At 35.3% G+C, this 20,195-nt stretch overlaps 1 protein-coding gene and 1 non-coding gene across 2 annotated transcripts; both read left to right on the top strand.

Annotated features, from left to right (window-relative positions):
- Positions 1-3,858: 3,858 nt before the first annotated feature.
- Positions 3,859-6,940, top strand: LOC126032167 (protein ELYS-like). Its single transcript, XM_049789860.1, is given in 8 exon segments — positions 3,859-3,994; positions 4,086-4,198; positions 4,201-4,249; positions 4,252-4,370; positions 4,372-4,498; positions 4,501-5,158; positions 5,160-5,297; positions 5,299-6,940. Coding segments are annotated over 8 exon segments (2,982 nt in total).
- A 12,525-nt stretch (positions 6,941-19,465) lies between these two features.
- Positions 19,466-19,572, top strand: LOC126032889 (U6 spliceosomal RNA). The gene has a single exon (XR_007504049.1). It is a non-coding gene; the product is annotated as a U6 spliceosomal RNA (small nuclear RNA).
- Positions 19,573-20,195: the final 623 nt, after the last annotated feature.

Raw genomic sequence — 20,195 nt, 5'->3', positions numbered from 1 at the left:
AGCACTTTATACTCTTAACAGTTTGGGAAAATAGAGAAAGAATGAAAGAAAAGGAAAAAATAGAAAAATAAACGATAAAAGAGAAAAGAGAAAAAAGAAAAAGAGTAAAAAGAAAAAAGAAGAAAAAAGAGAAAAGAGAAAAAATAAAAGAGAGGAAATAGAGAAAAGCAAGTCAGCCAGCAAAAAAGAAAAGAAAGAAAGAAAGAAAGAAAGAAAGAAGGAAAGAAAGAAAGAAAGAAAGAAAAGAAAAGAAAGAAAGAAAAGAAAGAAAGAAAGAAAAGAAAGAAAGAAGGAAAAAGAAAGAAAGAAAGAAAGAAAGAAAGAGACCGTGAGAAAGAAAGAAAGATAGAAAAGAAAAGAAAAAGAAAGAAAGAACGACAAAGAAAGAGACAGTGAGAAAGAAAGAAAGAAAGAAAGAAAGAAAGAAAGAAAGGAAGAAAGAAAGAAAAAATAAAAGAAAGAAAGAAAAAGATAGAAAGAAAGAGAAAGAAAGAAAAAAAAGAAAGAAAGAGAGAAAGAAAGAAAGAAAGAAAGAAAGAAAGAAAGAAAGAAAGAAAGAAAGAAAGAAAGAAAAAGAAAGAAAGAAAGAATGAAAGAAAGAAAAGAAAGAAAGAAAAAGATAGAAAGAAAGAGAAAGAAAAAATAAGAAGAAAGAAAGAAAGAAAGAAAGAAAAAGAAAAAAAGAAAAAAAGAAAGAAAGAAAAAAAGAAAAAAGGAAGACAGAAATAAAGAGAGAGAAAGACAGTGAGAAAGAGAGAGAAAGAAAGAGAGAAAGAGAAAAGAAAGAAAGAGGATTATTAGCCAACACGGCGGTCAGCTGGCAGGCCTCCGCATGTGCCAGAGGCCTTTTGGCCCGGCCTAGAGTAGGGGGGCTCGGACATGGGTCACCCGACCCCCCTCTCCCCCTTTCCTCCGGATCTCCAGGTGGGTTTCTGGAAGGAGCTGATGGGGCAACCCTCGGTTTTCCCCACTCCTAGGATGGCTACAGAGGTTGGCTAAGGGGGTGGAGATTGATCTGGGGGGTGGCAGATACCTGCTCAGCTATACCCAGGCTGTCACTGGCAATTTCATATCAGCTATACCCAGGCTGTCACTGGCAATTTCATACCAGTCTACATTTTGCAAACCGCGCGGGGGCTAGAGCCCCCGCGTGAACATATGCCCCTCCTAACCATTAGTACCCCAGATTTACTCCTCTTAACTTCAGTAACACACAGTTCTATTCTCTGACCAAAGACATACAGTAGATCTAACAAATCCCAGAACTACTTAGAAGGACAGAAATTGAACACATATTGAACACATATATCTTTTGAATATTTTATGGGTATTTTCTTTAACTGATGTAACTCTCTATATATTCTTCTACTATGATGTTTCTATCCACTTTTCATCTTTTCTTTGTAAGCTGTTCAGTAAGGATTGTTGGTGGGAACTGTCCCCTCAGTTTGATGCCTATGATTGAACTATGTCATGGAAATTGCTGGTCTTGTTCCCATTGCCTCCAGATGCACCAATAACGCTTCATGGCATTGATCCTTGTTTGCATAGACACATTAAAATGGGAAAACACCATACATTACAGATAAGTTCTTATCTAATAAATCTCAGTACAATGTACCTTACACCCTGAACATTGATATAATGACCTGGCACAGGGCCTCAGAAGAATGGGCATCCTCCATTCACGCAAGAACCAGGCAAGCTATCTATGAAACATCCAAGGGTCTTCTATAGCAACAGCTGGGAAGCAGTCCTCTACCAGGAAAGACTCTACCAAGGGTCTGACATCGACCTCCTAAAAAGAGACTTCCGTTTACACTGAGAAGACTTGACAACAACAATGACCTGCTCTACAGGGACATGTTCTCTCTATTGCCCCATAAGTTGTGAGTGGAAATGAGAGGGATGCTCCGCACCATCCTGACTACAATATGGGATATGCAGACTCCAGGATCTTTAATACAGAAGCATGATACCAACAACAACAGAGACTAAGTGAGGAATGGAGGTGTATTGCCACTACAGAGGATGACTTGAATTGGACAAACTAGTGTGCCTGGAGCCTAGAGTCAGTCCTGTGCCAGGAAACTTCAGGGGTAGGGTCTCCTTGTATTTAGACCATAATTTGCCTTTCAATATCCCTTATGTTTTGGTGGGCCTATGCAAACAAATGCCACTTTAATACCGTTTTTTACTATGTTCCCTTGACTCCAATCCTCAAGAAAAACAACCCACTAAAACTTTTGAGGCTAACTTAAACTAGTAAGCATGTGCATGGAACTAGAGAAATGTACTTTGCCCTCAATGTTTAAGGAGTTACATAAGTCTAATATCTTTAGATTATATTGTGTGCTGCTAAGAAATAGTATGTTCTACAACTGGGGATTTGAGGGACAAAGTAATTGTATTGTACATGGGTTCAGTTTTGTTTTTCTTAATGTTCTTTGGCTGAAAGTTCAAGGCTGGGATATCATCGATGGGACCTACCGAGAATTTCTGTTTATGGGTGATTGCGCTCCCACTGTAACTTTACCCTGTCCTCTTTCTTTGCATCTTTGTTGTCATAATTAAAATAATAAAAAAAAAGAAAGAAAGAAAGAGAGAGAGACAGTGAGAAAGAAAGAAAGACAGAGGACAAAGAGAGAAAGAAAGAAAGAAAGAAAGAAAGAAAGAAAGAAAGAAAGAAAGAAAGAAAGAAAGAAAGAAAGAAAGAAGAAAGAAAGAAAAAAGAAAGAAAGAGAGAAAGAAAAGAAAAAAAGAGACAGTGAGAAAGAAAGAAAGAAAGAAAGAAAAAAGAAAGGAAAGGAGAGAAAGAAAAAGAAAAGAGACAGTGAGAAAGAAAGAAAGAAAGAAGAAAGGAAAGAGAAGAAGAAAAGAAATAGAGAAAGAAAGAAAGAAGAGACAAAACCATTATGTCACAGAAAACTATAAGATTTCCTATTGAACAAACAATTATATACAATTAACTATTTTGTAAACATAAAAGTTGAATTCATAGAATTATGTGATTGTTTTCTCTAAATGTTTACTCTTATTAATGCCAATTTGAAAATTTACACTCAGCTTTTATCTTTGCTAGAGTTTTCTATGGAAAACAAAAAAGCATGTGAGAGAGATTTGGCCTGAAATGGAGGATTTAATGAAGCCATGGAAAAAGACAAGTTCTTCATTAAATACTCATTTTAAAGTAATATTTTATACAACACTGCAATATAATTGAGGGACTTGTATGAGGTAGTTCAGTATGTTAAATATATTATACATACATGGTGGTGTACACTGTGGGGGGTGATTAATGTAGTAGGAAATCCAAGACATGAATCATCAATAAAAGGCACATTTTAAAAAAAATACAAAATAAGTTAGTAAATATGGGTGTAAACATACATACATTATATACATATTTATGTACCCTCATTTGAAACACTCAGTACATTTATGAAACTGTAGGAATTACTGACATGGGAAATTTTTAAGGTAGATCAATCGAATGTTTCTCAATAACGGTTTTAGAAGAGCGTTTGTCTAATATTAAGAGGTGCATGTCTTGGCTTAAGCTGAAAATGAAAAAACAACATTTAGCAAAAAAAGAAAAGTGGAAAATGTATTTCATAAAAATAATTGGGGATGTTTCCGCTGGTTTTACTCGGCACAGTTGATTTCAGATGTGTTCCTCGCAGAAATTTCTGCATACAACTGACTGGCACCACTGACACAAGCAGGTGTGAAATTTCCTGTCCTGGTCTCATGGACCTGCCCTCAATGTTCCCGGTAGCTCAGGTCTGAAGCACAGAATCAAGTAAGAAAGGTTCAAACCAGATTACCTAATCCTCCCTTGCCATTCCTGACCAGGTCATGCCACGGCAACCCAGACCACTGTTGGGCACAGGAAACCATGGCTTGAGTGCTGAGCTGCCACGCGGCTTGAGCGCCAAGGCCGTCGCGAGTCTCCCCGTGGCTCAAGGGAGCCAGGAAGTGCCAGTGGAGTGCTGTTGGGATAGAGGCCGCAGCTGGCGCGCTGCAGAGGTGTGCGTGCCTGCAAACCTTTGTGGCGTCTCCCAGGAGATGCTGTGTTTGATCAGTGCGCACAGTGTCCGCTGCTGTTTGGGCTCCCCGAGGGACCATTAGGACAGGCAGTCTTGGCGGCTCTGCGTCCAGCTCTGCTGCACTAGAATCGGGTGAATATCTACATAACTTGCTCTTTATTTTGCTCTGTGGTCCCTGGATTCTGTAGTAAGTAGGTTTTTTTCCACATGATATCTTTGCATATCTTAGTGCATGAGAGGAGTTTAAGTCGAGGACTTCCTCCTTCCAATCCACCTCGTGGGGAGTTTTTTCATCCAGATGTCTTAATTTTTAATGCTGCAATGTTTGATGAACTCTGGAGTTGGTTCACAAATCAATGGCAATGGCTTTCAGAAAAAGAATCTGATGTTTTCAAGTGCATTGGGGCAATCTCTCAACAGTGCCATTCCTGATCATTATAAGCAATGTTTCAGGCTGACATGTCACCAAACTTTCTTGATAATCCATTTTCAAATTTAAGTCAGCAAGACCAATTAGAAGCTTTGTGGTCTGCAGTAGACCAATCAAATTTCCTTGCACTTATGTCTAGATGCATCGAACAATGGGCATCAGAACACCCACATTCGGCCACTAAGTTGTGCTTTGTTCTAGAATGGACATGGAATAAAATGAATGTCACCAAAGAAGAATTGGACAGACTGTGTGCGCTGTTATTTGATGGCTCATGCCATAACATTGATCCACAGACTATACAGTCTATCCATTGTTGTTATTTGCTTCTGTGCCACCTTAATGCAGTTCTTAATTGTTTGTTAGCAGAGGCCAAAAGCATGACTGAGGAAGGCATATTGAGCCTGAACAATAAACGTATGTTGACTCAAATCACATGTCAGTACATACAAGTGGTTCTGTGGTTCTGTCGTTTTGAGCTTCTACCAGAGGGCTTCCATGATGCTATGCATTTAAGAAGTTTATGCTATAACTACCCTGTAATTCAGGAGTACTACACCAGTTGTCGACAGAAGTGTGAGAGTTTTTCAAGGGGGGAAATGAATCCTGATTACCTGATCATTGATGGACTGGTTTCTCACCTAGGAAATAGGATTGAGAATTTGTGGGAAACGATGAAGGAGCACTGGAAAATATCCTCCTCCAAGTCTGCATGCACTGCTTGACATATACTTACTTGATAATATTCCAGAAGCAAACAAACATGCAGTTACCATCTATTTGCTGCTAGACATTATGTCTTGTTTTCCAAACAAAGAGATTCGCCATTGAATCATTTCTTAAGCTTTTTGCCATTTCTGATAGCCAACTGAAACTGATTAAAGGATTGTGGTATATAGACCATAAAAATTATGAGAGGGCTTTGGAACTTCTGCTTGACCCAGCCACAGCCGAACCTTTGCCATGGCAACATACAATGATTCTTCGAGCTTTCATAAGTCACGGTGAGCACAGAATCGCCCTCAGATATATCCATACCATGAAGCCAACGATGTCCACAGATGGTGATGTTTGCCTTCACTTCACCATTTTGACCTATAATAGGTGTGTGGTTGAGGCCTTAAGTTTGCTGCGGCAACATTCTAGTAGTTTAAACAGAAAGGACTTATTAAAGCACACTTACGACATGTGCCAGGAAGTGGGCTTGCTGGAGGATTTTCTAAAGATACCGCTCAAAGACACTGAACAGGAGGATTTGGTAAGAACTTTGCAAACCAGTCCTAGAATCAAAGAATCCTCTCCTGGAGTATCTTCTCTCCCAATACCTGATGCTTCTGTTGGAACCCCAATTGCACAAGCTTCACAAAAACGTTCTAAAGAGCTGAATACGGCTGATTGTCCTGTGCATCAGCTTTCTCAATCTATGAGGGTGTTTCTGCAAAGCCCCACCAAATCTCCTTTGGATCTCCCATCTCATTTATTGCCAGTAAGTTCATGTGTCAAAAGATCTTGGGAATCTATTACCAAGGCTAAGGAATTACATTGCCTTGAAACTCCTCTTGTGGCTAAGAAAGCTAAAATTTCGGCCACAACAGTTAATGCTTCTGGATTTGCCAAATCTAGTCTTCAAACCATTTTAAAGTCTTGTCGTCCATCAACTTTAGCATCACCCTCTTTGTCTCCTGGACCTTCTCTTGCTCCTTTACAACTGAAGGAAACTACAATTTCATTGAGGGAAGAGGGCATAACTGCACCATGTACAACTGGAGTTGCCTATGACAACAAAACTAATATATATGCTACTACACCACCACGTTCAATTCTAAAAAAACCTGGCTCACTGAAGACCCGAAAGAAGGTATCTTTTTCCTTAGACCATCAAGAAAATGAAAATCAAGAATTGCATGTAAGGCTACAGGATACATCCTCACATTACTTGGAGAAATCAGATGTGAGCAATGCAAAGAGCAGTTCTTCAACCATAATGGACCAGACTTTCACGGAATATCAGGATGCAGTATCACCCAAAATTATGTGTACACCCTTGAAAACTGCGAGCTCTTCTACTGAACTAATTGCTGATGTAACAGAAAAAGCGCAAGATGGTAATAGTAATATGGTTGAGTCTGAAGGAAGTCCTCCTAAAATGCCACGACTTTCTGATACTGGGAATACCGAAGATATTTTGCTGTCATCCCTGACAGCACAACAGGCAGAAGTCCCCATGTCTGACACACCTAGGAAACGTGGTAGACCAAGAAACATAAATGCTGATGATGTAACACCCACAGTACATGAGGAAGAGAGAAGTCCCAAAAGGAGAAAAGATCTTAGCATTCAAAGGAGATCGACAAGAAACACCTCAGCTACAACGAAAAATACTCCTGCTGGAGAACGAGCTTCAGAGAAGTCAGTTTCAGTTCCACAAGAGGAACTTGAGACAGTGTTGAGCCCCAAGTAAAAAGTCAGATGGGGAAAGACAATCAATACTCTTTAATATAGTCAGAGTATTATTAGACCAATCTTAAAACGAGACTGATTTAACTTCCATTGCTTTATATTTAATTGACTGTTTAAGCGCTTTGCTTCTGTGATTAAGATTTCTATCACAGAAATCACTTTATAAGGTTTGAAAAAGATACATTTCATAAAACCTCGAGTACTGATAATTCGGGACCTATTAGTTTGTCCTTTGAATTGGGAAAAATAATGGAAATGAAAAAATATTATGACTGCAATTGGTGATGCTTAATGTTGGCTGAAAAATCATCCATACATGAGTGCTGTAAAATGATGTCTACCAAGTAGTAGATATTTTGGAATGAATGGACCATTCATATTTGATCATCTGGAAACAAACTGCTTTGCTGGATAAGCTTCTAATGTTCTACTGTGAAGCCTAAGAGTGCTCTCTACGTTATTTTCTTACCAAGTAACTTCAGTAATAAAAAATAATGAAAATTTCTATAACAAGTGTTGACAATGTGAAAGTAGCAGTACGACTGTGGCCTTTTAGTCAGATTAGTGATATTTCATTGCTTTTTTGACAATTGACTATCACTTGGATTTTTATCACTTTTTTAATGATTGTAATCAAACTTGTATTTAAGCTGCATTTCTTCTATGGAATATGGATCTTCTTGAAATGAACTTGATAAATGAACTGTGTAATTTAAAGATCTAAATATAATTCAGAGAATTGTATTTCTTTGCATGTCTTAAATGAAAAAGTTGACAAGAGAAGAAAATGAAATCATTAAAATACTGAATATTGCATAATGCACGATATTATGTTCCCAATAGTAAAATATTAAAATACTTATTTACCCACTTTCACCAATCCATCTAGAGTGAAAGGAAAGCAACATCATTTTAAAAGTCTTCGGGAATATGTCTAATCGTAATAGTAATATTGGACTCAGTAAACTTTGATCTTCAGAACCTTAGACTTTACTGCATTATTAAAATGATAAGTCAATAGGTGTCTGCAAAAATGTTTTAGAAAACATGAGGTTGATGAAAACACCAAAGAGCTTTTAGTGAGGGATTAATTCCTATTGATAATATGTTTAATTGAAAATAAATTGAAAATTTTAAGTGCATTTTTCTGTGTGTTCATTTTTACGTTAATAATCCAAAAATTTTTATTTTATATTAGGTGATATGTACCGCTATCTCACTGAATAATTATTGCAGTTTTTTTAAATTTTTTAATTTTTTGAAAATTAAACCAATCTAAAATTCGGTTTTGGACTTCTTCCACAAGAGTAAATAACTTAGTAATATTTTAATATTTTTGTTTGGTTGGTTTTTTGTGCTACACCACAAATGCTCAGAGGTTACTCCTGGCTATGTGCTTAGACATCACGCCTGGCTCGGGGACCATATGGGATGATGGGGATCAAATCCAGTATATACCGGGCAGTGTGCAAGGCAATTGTTCAACTGCTGTTGTATTATGCCCTTGTATTATTTTTTAAGTTTTTGTTTTCTTTAGTGCTTTAATTTACAAAGCTTTAAAAACAGACTTGCAACTCCAAACCTACAACTAGTGTTATTGTATTTTGACCAAGGACACAGGTTTCCATTAATCTCATACCACCACCTTTTGCTCATACCATCTCCTTTATAAATACCATTTTTATTTTATTTTTTAAATTTTATTTATTTATTTTATTTTATTTTATTTTATTTTATTTCATTTTTTTGTTCTTTGTTCATACCTAGCAACACTCAGTAGTTACTCCTGTCTCTACCCTCAGAAATCGCTCCTGACAGATTCGGGGGACCATATGGGATGCTAGAATTCGAACCACTGTCCTTCTGCACGCAAGCAAATGCCTTATCTCCATGCTATCACTCTGGCCCCTGCATTTTATCTCTCTGGTCCCATTTGTCAATAATCACTTATTAATTTAGCTCACAGCTTACCAGGATTATGTTTTCTAATTATCTAATTATTATGTTTAAAATTATCTAATGTTTTAAACATCAAATTGTCAATACATGGTCTCTAGAGTCCTTAGAATAAATAGTGTTTTCTTTGTTGTTATGTATTTTTGGGCCACACCTGTTTGACGCTCAGGGGTTATTCCTGGCTATGCGCTCAGAAATTGCTCCTGGCTTGGGGAGACCATGTGGGACGCCGGGGTTCGTCCTATGCTAGCGCTTGCAAGGCAGACACCTTACCTCTAGTACCACCTCTCTGGCCCCAGAGTAAATAGTTTTTATACAACGAGGATACAATGATGTTAAAATAAATGCAGTGAACATACCATACTATTTTAAAAAATATCTGAAATACGCAATGATTTTGTGTGAAATGAAGAAAACTTCACATTCACCACTTTTTAGAAAAATAAATGCACTTAAATAGATAATTATGGCTATTTGTTATCATGTAATCACTAATGTATATTAATAGACTTATTTATATGTGATATTTATCCTTTTTATTGGCATTTAAATAATGTGAAGTTACAGATAAGTATTTCCAAAATTAAGTCACATGAGCAAAATGTCGATTTTAGCAAAAAATTATGGCAATTACACAATTTTAAAGTAAAAAACTTAGTTTATGAAAGAGTTCACCCAGTAAGTATCATTTTAGGAACAGAATATTTATCTATTTTAAAGTACTCAGTTACATTTGAACTAAATATTTAGGATTCAAGAGAAATAAATTACTAAAATATTTTATATGTGATCCAATTCATAATTCTTAATAAAGTTATAATACCTAACTTATTAACTATACCTATCAAAAGATTCAAAGGTGTATCAATCCTTTAGAAATTTTGAGAGCAAGTAAATATCCAAAATATACCGAATATTGTGTATTAAATGAACAAAGCAGACAAAGCTACAAAAATATTAAAGTGAATACATTAACTCCTTTAAATTCTTTTCTAAGAACCTGTATTCTAAAGCTGGAGTGATAGGCATAGCGATAGGGCATTTGCTTTGCAAGCTGCTGACCAGGGAGGAACAGACCTGGACTCCATTCCCAGCATCCCATATGGGCCCCTAGCATGCAAGAAACTATTTTTGAGCACAGAGCCAGAAGTAAGTTTGAGAATGCTGGGTGTGGTCCAAAAACTAAAAATCAATAAAATAAAATAGAATAAAATAAAAACAATCTTTATTCTTCATGTACACTTAGTTACTAAAATATTTCATTTTAATGTTCTATTTCAAAGATCTATTTCTGTTAATGAAAAATACACATATTTTAATATTTTCAGTTACAAATTTTATGTGTTAATAAATAGGGTTACAATAGCTCATATATTCATGTTTATCGTATTATAAATATTATGTAATGCCAATGTAAATAATGGCATTAGAAAATTGCACCTGAGCAAGAAATATGAATAAATATAGTTTTGCATACTGTGTTAATGATAAGATATAATAATTGAAAGCAATTTGCAAGATTTAAAAAATTCTGTAACTACTTTGAAATGTTTGTTTTATTATAGTGAGATCTAAATTTGTTATTGGATTTGGTTTTTTTGTATGTTTGTTTGGTTTGGGGAACATATCTAGATTTATATACTGAGAAGTTACTCCTGGTTTTATGTACATCTTAAATAAATCTTCAGTGCTTGGGAACTATTTACCATAAAACAGTATCTAATCAGGTTCTAGCTTTTGTAAGACTAGGACCTAAGACTTGTATCATCTCTTTGTCCAATAATAAATTTTTATTGTCATTTGTCTTCTAATAAATACAAGACATTAAAAAATAATTTCAAATTTTATTTTCATTCAGTTATTATTTAAAATTTATTTTTGTTTTTATAGCATTGTAACACTTTCCTTGAAACTATATATTTGTTTTTATTATTTTTGTTTGAAGTTTTACCTCATTCATATTACTATTTTTTTTTATTGTTTTAAGGAGCTACATTTGGGTGGATTTTTGATGCATGGTGGCAACTCCCAGTTGTACTCTGGGTTTTGTGATGCTCAGGCCCAATAGTGCTACAACAGATAATACTCATATTATCAAAATAGACCTACACATATTTTCAACCACAATTAAACCATATCCTCTAGTCTAAATCATATCAATTTTAAAAATAAATATCAGAGGGACCAGAGCAATAGCACGTGCCTTGTATGGGACTGACACGGGATGGACATGTGCTCAATTCCCAGTATCCTATATGGTCGCCCAAGTCAGGAGAGATTTCTGAGAGCATAGCTAGGAGGAACCCCTGAGTATCACCAGGTGTGGCCTCCCCCAAAATGTAAAAATATAAATATCCCCCAAGCCAGGAGCAACTCTGAGCACATAGCCAGGAGTAACCCTGAGCATTACCGGGTGTGGCCCAAAAACCAAATATATATATATATATATATATATATATATATATATATATATATATCAGAGTGATATACAGTAGCCAAAATGTTTGCTATGCACCTACATTCAATAGTAAATACTCCATAGAGTGCCCCTAATCCCACCGTGAGTGATCTATGAGTGTAATAAGGCCAAAAGTATGCCCTGAGCACTTCTGGGTGTGGAACCCAGAAAACAAAATAAAACGAAAAAGGTAAATGTCAGTTGTTTTTGACAGAGCTTTATTTTTTTATTTTTGTATGAAAACCTATTTTCCAATAAAATCAACCTAATTTATTATTTTAAAAAGTTTAAAAGTTTCAAAAATTGTTAGATGGTCATAAAAAATAGAATAAAACATAGAAAACATATACCAATAAAAACTGAACATGAAGGTAAAATTGTTCCTTACTTTGAAAGGTCAATTTAATATACTAGTAGAAACCAAATTAATCATTTTGAGTAGTAATAGTTATGTTAAAAAATACACAAGCTGGGGCCGGCGGTGGCGCTAAAGGTAAGGTGCCTGCCTTGCCTGCGCTAGCCTTGGAGGGACCGTGGTTCGATCCCCCGGTGTCCCATATGGTCCCCCAAGCCAGGAGCAACTTCTCAGCACATAGCCAGGAGTACCCCCTGAGCGTTACCGGGTGTGCCCCCCCAAAAAAAAGAAAAAAAATACACAAGCTAATATGAACAGTCATCAGGAATGTACAATAATTCACTAATTTATAGAAATACTATATACAAAACATATTCACTATGTTATCATCTTGTTGTAGATTTATCAATAGAATACAGTATATATATATACAACTATACTTTACTAATTAAAATGGTATTTTTCACATTATTAGTAAACATAAAGTTTGATTCACCACAAATATTCTTACAGTATTATATTTTAGTTGAATATGTATATATTATTGAAATATATATTTAATAATTGTTATAATTAAATTATCCCTTTATTATAGTTTATTATCCCTTTATTATTATATTAATATAATTACATCATAATTAATATATCATTTTATATGATATAATATATGCTCATATATAATATAATATTGTGTTATAATTAACATACAATCATATAATATAAATTATGATAATATGATTATATTATCCCTTTATAAGAGATATTTGGTATCCCTTTAAATATTATTTTCTCTGTTTCTAAACTTACTTAATATCAATAAATAGACTTGGATCTGATTATACTTCTAATATTTAAAAATATGTTATTTTTATCATTGATAAAGGTAGTTGCTAGTCAACTACTTAGAGATGAGTGAACTCAGACATCTCTTTAATATCATGCATAAAGGTGAAATCAAAATCAATTAAAGATCTTAATATTAGACCTGAAAGCATAGAATACACAGAAGAAAATGTAGACAATAAATTTAATGACATCAGACTAAAAGCATTTTCAAAGTGAAATGCCACTGTCCAAGTATGTGGAAGCAAAAGTAAACATATGGTACTATATTAAATTTAGAAACTTCTGCACTTCAAAGAAAACAGTGACTAGGTTACAAAGACTACCATGGAATGGGAAAAAATGTTCACCCAATACATATCTGTTAAAGGGTTAATATCTAGGACATAAAAGTTACTACTTACAGAAAATATCAATCATACACACACACACACACACACACACACACACACACACACACACACACAAATCTAACCCTATCCAAAAACTAGGTAGGAAAAAATGGACAGTCATTTTCTCAAAAAAGAAATATAGATGACAAAAGTCACATGAAAAATGCTTTACATCACTAATCATCAGGGAGATGCAAATCAAAACAATGAGTTATATTCTCATAACACAGATACTGGTACCCTCAGCAAACAATAAAAGTAAAAGCATTGCTGCCTGGCATGGATCTGGGAAGAAAGGGGCTGGCTCTCAGTCACTGTGGGTTGGAATGCTGACTAGTCCAGCCTTTCTGGAAAACAATATTTATATTCCTTATAAGAATAGAAAGTGAACTCCCATATGATTCACTCCTAGGAATATACTCGAACAAAACCAAAATCATTAAAAAAAAACAGCGTATTTGCCTTGCAAACAGCTGATCCAGGACCAAAGGTGGTTGGTTCGAATCCCGTGTCCCATATGGTCCCCCGTGCCTGCCAGGAGCTGTTTCTGAGCAGACAGCCAGGAGTAACCCCTGAGCACCGCCGGGTGTGACCCAAAAAACAAACAAACAAAAAATCATTAAAAAAATAAAAAATAACCCTAGCACTCCTATGTTCACTGCAGCATTATTTATATTAGTCAGAATCTGAAAGCAACTCAGATGTCTGACACTACATGAGTGTCTAAAGAATCTGTGGTATATTACACAATGGAATACTATTTGCTATTAGGCTAAATAAAGTCATGAAAAAAAATTTATCATGGATCGACATGGATATTATTATGCTGAAAGAAATGAGGCAGAGTGGATATAAAAAAATAATATAATATGGTAGTGACATCCATAGGCAATCGCGATAACCATGAAGACCAGTCCATGGTAGGATGCTAGCCAAAAGGAGTGGTGAGTGAAGTTTAAAGGAGAGAAGGGTCTTCTATGACAACAATGGCTTGAACTTATTACTCTAGAGAAGGACTGAGTGTTGAAAGGGTATAACATGACCTGCACAGCACCCCTTCATTATCAATAGTGTAAATAGCAGTGTCAAAACGGAAGGGGAAAAGAAAGAGAAAACACCCGGTGTCCCATATGAGAATTTCTGAGCAAACAGCCAGAAAGCACTGCCGAAAAACCAAAAGAAAGAAAAAGAAAGAAAGAAAAAAAGAAAGAAAAAGAAAAGAAAGAAAGAAAGAAAGAAAGAAAGAAAAAGAAAGAAAGAAAGAAAGAAAGAAAAAAGAAAGAAAAGAAAGAAAGAAAGAAAGAAAAGAAAGAAAGAAAAGAAAGAAAGAAAGAAAGAAAGAAAGAAAAAAGAAAGAAAGAAAAAAAGAAAGAAAAAAAAAAGAAGAAAGAAAAAAAGAAAGAAAGAAAGAAGAAAAAAAAGAAGAAGAAAAAGAAGAAAGAAAAAGAAAGAAAAGAAAAAGAAAAAAAGAAAAAAAAAAAAAAAAAAAGAAAGAAAAGAAAAAGAAAGAAAAAAGAAAAGAAAGAAAGAAAGAAAGAAAGAAAGAAAGAAAGAAAGAAAGAAAGAAAGAAAGAAAGAAAGAAAGAAAGAAAGAAAGAAAGAAGAAGAAAGAAAGAAAGAAAGAAGAAAGAAAGAAAGAGAAAACATCAAATAACTCTCCCAGAGATGTACAGGCATTGGGAGGTGAAAGGGAAACTGGGGATATTGGTGGCTTGAACTTTGCACTATGGATGTTGGTGTACATCTATGACTAAAACCCAACTAAACACAATTCTGCAGCCATGGTGCTTAAATAAAGCACTTACATAGATACATAGACAGACATATAGATGATAGCTAGATAGCTAGATTGATGATATATAGAGATAGAGAGAATATATATTTAGATAGATGCTTATATAGAGAGATTGATCATTCTTTTTAAATATAATATCTTTATTTAGCACCACAATTCAAACATATTTGTAGTTGGGTTTCAGTCATTGTATTTGACTATAAGATAAATATTATAGAAGTGAATATATAAAATTTTGGGAAAGGAACAGTATTCATTCTATTATTCAAAACAAAGATATTCAAATAATTATTATATTCATACTTAAATAATCATTAGATGCTCTCATTGGTAGTTTTAGAGCTGAGAGCTGTGCATTCCATGACAGAATTTGCAAAGACTACCACATCAACAAGCTCTGTGTTCATTTTAAAGTCAAAGTACAGGAAACAAAGATCATTTCTTTAGCAAGGCAGAAGGATTGTGAGGGTGAACATGAGATCCCCATCATTTGTTTATCATTGTATGTTTTATGTGATCTGAGATTTCTGATTATTGGAACTTTCCATTTTCTGCTCTTTTTACTGTTGTTGTTTTGCTATTGTGGTGCTAGTTTGTTTTTTCTTTTCTTTTGTTTTGTTTTTGGTGCCATAACCATGGGTGCTCAGGTTGTATTCCTGGTTCTGTACACAAGAATCACTCTTGGCTGTGCTCAGAGTACCAAGGATCCAATTCCTCTCTGAGGCATACAAGGCAATGCTCAGCCTGCTGTACCATTGCTTTGGATCCAAGCTGCTCTTGTGTTAACTTTTCATAAAAAAACTGTTGTGGGGCCGGGTAGGTGGCGCTGGAGGTAAGGTGTCTGCCTTGCAAGCGCTAGCCAAGGAAGGACCGCGGTTCGATCCCCCGGCGTCCCATATGGTCCCCCCAAGCCAGGGGTGATTTCTGAGCACATAGCCAGGAGTAACCCCTGAGCGTTACCGGGTGTGGCCCAAAAACCAAAAAAAAAAAAACAAAAACAAAAACAAAAAAACACACAGAAAAAAACTGTTGTATTTTTTTTTTTTTGGTTTTTGGGCCACACCCTGTGACGCTCAGGGGTTACTCCTGGCTATGCACTCAGAAGTTGCTCCTGGCTTCTTGGGGTACCATATGGGACGCCGGGGGATCGAACCGCTGTTCGTCCTAGGCTAGCGCAGGCAAGGCAGGCACATTACCTCCAGCGCCACCACCCGACCCCAAATGTTGTATTTTTAACAAACCAAACATGTTGCTTCTGCGCATGTCCATATTCACCATCCTCCAACAAAAGTGTGTATATATGGGTGTGTAAAAAACATTCTCAATGTTGTTTTATTATTATACTGATTTTAGAATTAGTTCACTGAGTCAGAATTTATCTTTGCCATAAACACACGTACACATGAATTTTAAAAATGTTTATAATAACTGTGATTTTAGATTTTCAGAGATTTGGGAAATATTGTTTTATCTTATAAATGGAATATTCCATAAAGATAAAAGAAATCAATAATAAGCATTGTTTGTGTTTATCTTTTTGTTAGTTTTGAATCCAAACCCTATGGTGCTTAGGACTTTATTCTCTGGTGCTTAGGCCTTTGTGCAGGGGCCCAGGGAGAGAACCCAGATCAGCCTGATGTAAAAGAAGTACCTTACACATTGTACTATCTTGATGACCCCAAAGAAATATGTTTTAAATGTGATAATTAAATGTACTGCGAAGTATGGCATATGTATCTAGTTCTCACTTCACATATAAAATATATTTTAATATTTATACATTTTAGATTCCATTCTTTATATTCCATTACTTCAGGAAATAAAAGAAAAAATTGCTTAGAAAACATGGGATTTTATATTATTTTATCAATTATCTTTGAATTTTTAGTTTTATTTTGTTTTGGGACACATTGTTTTTAGTACTTAGTCCTCATGGAGTTCACAGGACAATATGTGGTGCCCGAGATCCAACCTACAGGGCAATGAACAGAGCAAGTGTTTTACAAACTGAACTATCTTTGTTTCATGAGCTTTTTCTTTAGTGTGTAGAGTTTTTAAATTAGTTATATAGTATGTAAGTTAAAAAAGTATTTACAAAATGGAGTTTATATTTCTCCATTTCCTCTTCAAACTTTTTAAGAGGAGGTTTCTCTGGTCTCTTTTCTCTTCGCCTTTCAATTGCTCATACTGATACTAAGGTCCTCTAACACACCCAATCATAAGCAATGTATAGAAAAAAAAAAATTAGTTTATACAAACAAACACTTTTTTACTTTTGGTAATCATGTCTATAAAACATTTTAAGATTATTTATATTAACAAATGGATAAAACATAACACAAAATCAAAAAATATCATCAAACAGAATGGGATTAGGGCTTTTAGACATCATGTTCTGTGAGTGAAGATTCTTAAGCATCATACATAAAATATTTATTGCAAAATACTCTTATAAGAAGCATAAATTATCTTATTTAAAGATGCATATTTTTGATCCAATTCTTATTATTCCCAGATTTCAAAGCTATGAGATACGTACACAAAAGACAAAATAAGTGCATGCTGATGGAACAACTATTAAAATCATCCCTAGAATGTCTCTGTGTTTGTTTTGTGCCATGAGCAATGTTCAAAGAGCAGCAATAATGCAACCCTGTAGTCTCCCAAGCACTGGCTGATTTAATACTGGAAGCCCTCAGTACCAGATTGGTAACCCCAGTGTCTCCAGCTTTATAAGATCTGAGTAACAACAGAACCTGAGACCTTTGGTTTCACAGATAGCCTCAGTACAACTTGGAAGTAAATACTTGTTCCAGTCACCAATGGAAATGACTATTAATAATAATAATAATTATGGTAATGATAATATTAAGTGAATCTGTAGCTCAGAAATCACATTTTAATTCATAAAGTCTTAACAAAGGGATGATGTTTCCTGGGAAACACTCCTGTATCACAGATAGATTTATAAATTCATTTTGAATCTGATCCATTTTATATTTGATTGATATAGTTTAGGTCTCTTGTTATTATTGTCATTAAATTTGACTTTGGTGTATAGTTTTGACATGTTTACAACTGTACCTGATACTACTTGGCTTCTGGAACATCCACTATTTTTTTCTTTTCTTAATTTGTAGAAAACATAGAAATATGAGTTAAAACAAACTATTTCATGGCCTTAAGGCTCAATGGAAAAGGCAGAAACCCCTATCTAGAAGATATAAAAAAATTAAAATAAAATACAATAAAAATGTATGCGTGGAAGGTTTGTTTCTTGTTTGTTTTGCATAGGCACAGCAAACATTGAGGAAATTAGAAAGAAAATATCCTTGGCTTAAAAAAAGTTCTATTTACCCATAAAGCATACTGTCAAAAGACTGACTACAGGCTCCAGCATACTAATTATCCAACCTCCAAGGTCTTTCTTTATGGTCCCAAGAAGTGTTGTGCCAAGCATGGTTTTCCCTGTCAGGCTTCTGTAATTAGAGATCTTGTTTTTTGTACAGAACCTATTTGAAGATCATCTGATTTCATCTCATCTTTAAGGTGGAAAGTCAAGGAATACCTGCCCTTCAAGCATGTTGTTGCTGTTTCTTGGTCCTCAGGGAGGAATTCTCGCCTAGAACAAGTTGGAGCCGGGTGGCAATAGAGCCTTTATGGAGGGAGTGTGATACCTGGTGCTAGTGCAGAAAAGTGTGCCAGTTCTGAGGAAGGGATCCCAGCTTCGGGGTTGAACTATTGATGTCTGATGAAACTGAGGCCTAAGTCAAGTTCCCATGACAAATTCCGGGTGAAAAGGCACCCCTGCACTATGAATTTATGATTTCCTATCCGTATTAGTTATAAACTTTTTCTGTAAGTCATATTTTCCAAATTTAGTATCCTGCAAAAAGGCAGTGGGCCACATGATACATATGCATATGTATGTATGTACATGGTGCATAAAGGGTAAAAATAACAAGCTGAAAAATTGTTATAATGTGGTTCAACCTGAAATCAGATCCCAAGTGAGAGTTATCTACTAGAATTTCCAACAAAGGAGATTCAAAAAAGGGATGGGATGCAACCTCTACTTTTGCAATACACACTAAGAATTATAACTATTAAGGAATTTGTACAGAAATATACAATGGAAATATAGGTATTCCCTAGTCTGGATGATAGATAAAATCCAGGGCACAATTTCATCTTAAGAAATCGTCTTGTGGAGTCTTAGGAATGGTTCACAGAAATCGGGGATCAGGTAGTATACTCGAGCTGAAGATATCTCCGGAATCAGATCCTTTAGTAAACAACAGTCCACCATGGGAGATATGAGAAAACGGGCTGCAGAGAAAAGTCAGCAGGAGCAGTGGCTACAGCTTCTTCCGGGGCCAATGCAAGGGGGTCTGGAGGGTGTCCTTCCATTTGGCTACCAGCTTGCTGGGGCAGGCGAAGTTTCCGGATCTTGAAGAATTTAGAACTGAAATGAAAGAAAGATAATTAGGCAAGATAACAGATCAGTGGTGAGAGGGTGAGAGAATAGAAAATTTGTAAGGCAGTAGGCAGAAGCTGGGGGTGGTGTTATATATACATGGACTATATACAACTAGGCAGGCATGATGTACAATTTTTAGACAGATATAGATGTGTCATCACATAAACACATCCCCCTACATAGACATGAGAGATCTATTTGTAGTTTGCAGTTGAAGAACTGACTGTTAGAAAATGGGTCAGAATGTGTGCTCACTTAGGCAGCACATATACTAAAATTGGAACGATACAGAGAAGATTAGCATGGCCCCTGCGCAAGGATGACACGCAAATTCGTGAAGCGTTCCATATTTTTATTTCGAAAAAAAAAGACAATGGGTCAGAATGTTTTAAAAAATGTGAGGAAAGCACATCAGGAAAAAGATTTTCCAGTTTCTAGACAATAAACCAATGGTGAGGGTAAACATTGCTAAAAAAGTGTAAAAGCTTCTACTAGTAATGTCTAAAGTACTAAGCAATATGTCTGAATGTACTGTCAGTGGAGTCTACTACATAGAATATAGTCAACCATGTCTGAAAATCCAGGTTCCTTTTGAAAGCAAAATAAAAATGTGGCCATTATGGTATAATAGAAATTAGCTTTCACTGAAAACTGTAAATGGCAAAAACGTACTCAGTGAATGAAGCCTATAACAAAAGTTTATTGTTTGTATTTTATATTTCAATAGTATCTGTGGCCATAAACATTAGATCATAATAGCAGATGTAATGAAATGGAAAATAAAAAAATAGAGTATTTTCTTAAGTTATTAGCATATTGAGCACTGTATTTGGAGTGAATAAAACACTGAGATGCAAAACATGGGTGAACAAAGAAGTTAGAGGTTATTATAGACATAATAAAATTAAGACCCCATATCATTCTTCTAGTGAGCACCTTAGCACGAATCCCTGGATTTCAAATGCATTCTGCACCTG

The sequence above is a fragment of the Suncus etruscus genome, chromosome 16, assembly GCF_024139225.1.
Source record: "Suncus etruscus isolate mSunEtr1 chromosome 16, mSunEtr1.pri.cur, whole genome shotgun sequence".
NCBI lineage: Eukaryota > Metazoa > Chordata > Mammalia > Eulipotyphla > Soricidae > Suncus > Suncus etruscus.
Note: the sequence above shows the minus strand (reverse complement) of the source record. Positions and strands in the feature narration are given on the sequence as shown.